We start from the raw sequence: 4,263 nt of genomic DNA on the forward strand, positions 1-4,263 counted from the left end.
AACCAAGTGTTAAGAGGCAGTTCAGCCTGATGGATAGGGTAAAGAATGAAGTTAAGATTCCAATCCCAATAGTGGAATATTGAGAAAGTCATCATTCTAACCGTTCAATTTGCTCTCCTTTAAGGAGGGAGTAACCTTCACATGATTTTGTGGCAAAAAGTTAAAGTGTTTCGTGCAAAGCTTAATTGTTTGCTAAAAGAATTCCTAGAAGACCAAGACATTTAGTATTAGAACAACTAGACTTAAACATGACCCTCTTTGACTTTTAAAACAGAAAAAGGAAGACGTGTTCTCACAAAAGCTGTTACAAAGCAGTTTCCCATTCCGAGAATCTCTAAGGGGAGACTCAGCACTGCAGGGTGAAGACACGCGTTTGTACAATTTTCCAACGTCAGCTCCAGAGTTTCTCTCTTTTTGATAAGGGATCAGACAGAGGGGTGTGTCCCCTCCAGGAGCTACCCTTCTTGACAAACTGGTCTCCAATGATACCTTCCGGAATCTTACAAAACTTCCAGAATGAAAAGAGCACGAGGTTGGTCGCATTCAACTTAAATGCTTTTATTGACAATGTCTTTGAACAATAAGCAAACAATGCTTAAATTTTTCATTCAGATTCACTTTCCACATGTCAAAAGACTTCAAGGTAGAAAAAAATAAAATAAAAATATAAATATCTGAGAATCCATCTTAATAAATAAATTAAAAACACAATAAAACGTTTTCATGGAAAACTGTTAATGTCAGAACATTCAGACCACCTCAACAATGCATGATCAGTAACGTTACAATGAACATTGATGTTGAAGAAAAACTACAGTACATGGATATAGCTATTTATTTCTATCTACCAGAAAATAAAGTCATATCTTTTCTTAGTTTAATATTGGTCATTGCTAATCAGAACACACAATTGCCAGGAACACAGTAGTTATTGTTAAAATCAGCTGCACTAGATACAATTTGAAAATATCCAGCACCAGGTTAATTCCAAAACAAACCCCAATAGATTAGTTAATGCTATGAGAAGACTAAAGAGAAAGAGAAAAGAGACACAGACCCAGGCCTGGCTCAACATGCTACTAACTACCAGCTCTCAGATGTGTCACTGGGAACAATACACACTCCATGCGTTTTGCTACATCTCCGGAAGAGGTAAGGACTTGAGTCCACACATGGATGCTGTCAAGTCCTTGAGGCCCACAGCCTGGTGTGTTTCACGCACAGATAAGGTCCTCCCTAGGTCTATGGGAACCCTCGAGGGAAGACGTGTTCCTCCTCTCTGTAATGCACCGGCTCGAGCAGTGGCACGTGCGTGCCTGCTGCCTCCCCTCTCTGCCTGCTCACAGGGCCAGGAGCGTGGGTGAGCTGAGCGAGTCAGAGGAGGGCTCGTTGCTGCTGCTGCCCTTGCGGTGGGCAGCCGCACAGCTGGGGAAGGAGTCAGCCTCAGGGTAGGTGAAGACAAAGGAAGACGTGTAAGTAGTGCAGCTGGGTGTACAGGTGACCACCGGGGTACACAGGGGTTCCAGCTCTGTGGCCATGGGGCCCATCCCCAGGGAGCCACCGTGCAGGGGCTCCCAGTCTGCTGCATAGAAGGAACCAGACAGGTCCATGTCTGGCACAGAGCGGGCGGTCTCAGAGCCGCTGGGCCTGGACGATGCTGGGAACAGGAAGTCATCAAAGGGCTCAGCCTTCAGCTCCATGCTGCTGATGCTCTTGACGGGCTCCACTGAGGGCTTGGGCTCAGGGTCATTAAGGAGGGGTAGGGTGAAGGCCTCCTCAGATTCGGGGGTGGCGGCTTCAGGCAGGCCCCCACTCAGATCAAGGGAAGCCACAGACATTTCTTCTGGGAAGCCCATGTCATCAGGGATCTTGCAGGCAGGTCGGTGAGCCGCCAAGATGAACTCTAGTTTTTCCTTCTCCTTTAGCAGGTTGGCAATCTCAGTCTGCAAAGCAGACTTCTCATCTTCTAGTTGGTCTGTTTCCTGGATAGAGAGGACAAAACAAAGCATAAGACACGATCTTACTCAAGGACGCTGCTCCCTTATGTCCAATCTCCAACTTTCCCCTTAAGTTTTGAAAAGAAATGAGCCATGGGATCTACCTACCGCTTGGAGTGTGTCAGTCAGCTCCCTCCTCCGGTTCCGGCATTTGGCTGCAGCCATCTTATTCCTTTCCCTTCGGATTCTCCTTTTCTCCTCTTCTTCTGGGGACAACTGGGTGGGGGGGGGGGAAAGCTCCATTCACCCATCCCAGTGACACTGGCTCCTGCATCTTCCCAGCTCCTAACACCTCTTCTGTGAAGCCATTCTAACCTGCAGTTGCAAGCTGGGTGTGACTTGCATTTAAAATAAGAACCTCAGCAAGAGCCAAAGAAGAGCCCAGACTGAAAACATCAGACAGGAACCTATTAGGGAAGAAACTACACATTAGGGTATTTCTTAGAGTGGGACTATCAGAGCCTAACTTGGGATGGAAAGGGCTTGGAGCCAGGGCTCCCTGTTCGGGATATCTAGTCATTTCCATCAATGGCTTCACCCTGTCCGCTGGGCTCCCCACCTCCACCAGTGCTGAAGCCACACTACGCCCACCCCAGGGAAGGTGCTGAGAACTCACCTGTTCCACCTTGCCCCTCCTGCCAATGCTCTGAGCTCTGCCTCCGCTCATGGTCTTCATGACCCCAGCCCTGGAGTAAGCCCCAGCCGAGGGGGTGGGGACTCCATAAGGGTGGGGGGCTCTGGTCTGGGATGGGGCCACGGAGGAGACCAGGGTGGGCTGCACTAGCCACTGCAGGTCCGGGCTGGTCGAGATGGCTGTCACTGTTGGGATGAAGTTGGCACTGGAGACGGCCAGATCGGTGCAGAAGTCCTAGAATGAAACAGAAGGAGAAAGCTGACGTGAGTGAGCAGATTCTGGACGCAGGTGGGGTGAGCAGAGTTCCCAGTGCCGCATGCAGCAGGGAGAGAGGGAGGAGAAACCGTTCTGCCATGGACTGCTCAGGTTTTTTTACATGCCCCTCATCCTGGATGAAAGGTTTCCCCCTTTCTTCCCAAGAATTCCGCAGCGCAGTGCCTTTTTCCTCCATCCTGCTGCTGCGTTCCCGTTATCCCTTCAGCATCACTCTCTTGAAAGGGGGTTTGTTATAAATATCTCTGACGTCTGCGCTGACGCAGGCGCCGCTCCGGAGTCTCCTGAATGAACTCGCTTTTTATCAATGAAACTGCCTTACACACCCGCCTGCTTCACCCCACCCCTCCTCCTTGCTCCAGGCTGCGAGGGGAGGGGAGATTGCCGCTTTCTGCCGCCTCCCCAGAGGCGCCGGACTCTAGTTGGCGAGTCTTTGCTTGGGACACTTTTGTCCCAGCTAATGTCAGAGATCAGTCAGGGAGGGCGGGCCGGGGTCAGCTCAGAATGAGCCTGCCGCGGGAAAGGAGAACCAGTTCTTATTATGACAAGCTTCCGCGCGCTCCGGACAAGTTCGGGAATCCGAAGGTAGGGCTGCTCTGGCCGGGGCAAGCCTCCCTCCCCGCCGGCGAAAGGGCTCCTCGATTCGTCTTCCTGAGCCGTCCCTCCCCGGTTTCTCCTCCCCGGTGACCCCGAGCCCCGACCCCGGAGCCCCGGGCCCCGCGGCAGCGCGAAGCCAGCCTCACCTGCGCATTGACGGGAGAGCCCATACTGGAGAAGGAGTCGGCCGGTGAGTGGTAGTAGGAGAGGCTGTCCCCGGCCGGGGAGGCGCTGCTGCAGCGGGAGGATGACGCCTCGTAGTCGGCGTTGAAGCCAGAGAACATCATGATCGCGGGTAGTCAAAGCCGGGCGAGGGGCTGAGGGAAGGAGGCAGGTAGGTAGGAGCTGTGCGGCAGAGCTAGGTAGGAGCGCTGTTGCTGCTCGCTCGCTGCGCCGCCGCCAGCTCAGTCTCAGCTCCTTAGCTGCTCGCTGCCGATGCGGTTGGGAGTAGTAGGCGCCGCAGCCACCGCTTTTATAACCCTTTTGTGAATGAGCCCTATACGTCACGGGGCGCAACCATTGTGGCTCTCGAGGGGTGTCGCCCGGGCCTGGCCACATCTTCGGTCTCCTTGCCGTCTCCGCCGCCCTCGCAGATCCCTGCCTCCCGTCTTTTCGTGTTTCTTTATCTTGTGAGCGTTTCGCAATCTGGGTCTTGGGGTGGCTTGGAGCCCCAGAGATGAGGGACTTCGGGGATGGCTCCCCCCACGACTGCAGGGAACGGCCGTGGAAACCTGCTGACGCAGATGTCCTAATATGGACATC

At 52.7% G+C, this 4,263-nt stretch overlaps 1 protein-coding gene across 1 annotated transcript; it reads right to left on the minus strand.

The window, feature by feature from the left end:
- Positions 1 to 537: 537 nt before the first annotated feature.
- On the minus strand, positions 538 to 3,955 carry FOS (Fos proto-oncogene, AP-1 transcription factor subunit). Its single transcript, XM_024737880.1, has 4 exons — positions 3,648 to 3,955; positions 2,614 to 2,865; positions 2,106 to 2,213; positions 538 to 1,982 (listed from the first exon to the last, which is right to left on the minus strand). Exons 1-4 carry the CDS (start codon positions 3,786 to 3,788, stop codon positions 1,341 to 1,343), a joined length of 1,143 nt encoding a protein of 380 aa, XP_024593648.1. The 5' UTR covers positions 3,789 to 3,955; the 3' UTR covers positions 538 to 1,340.
- Between the last annotated feature and the right edge of the window lie 308 nt (positions 3,956 to 4,263).

This window comes from Neophocaena asiaeorientalis, unplaced genomic scaffold (genome assembly GCF_003031525.2).
Source record: "Neophocaena asiaeorientalis asiaeorientalis breed wild unplaced genomic scaffold, Neophocaena_asiaeorientalis_V1.1 scaffold49, whole genome shotgun sequence".
Taxonomy (NCBI): domain Eukaryota; kingdom Metazoa; phylum Chordata; class Mammalia; order Artiodactyla; family Phocoenidae; genus Neophocaena; species Neophocaena asiaeorientalis.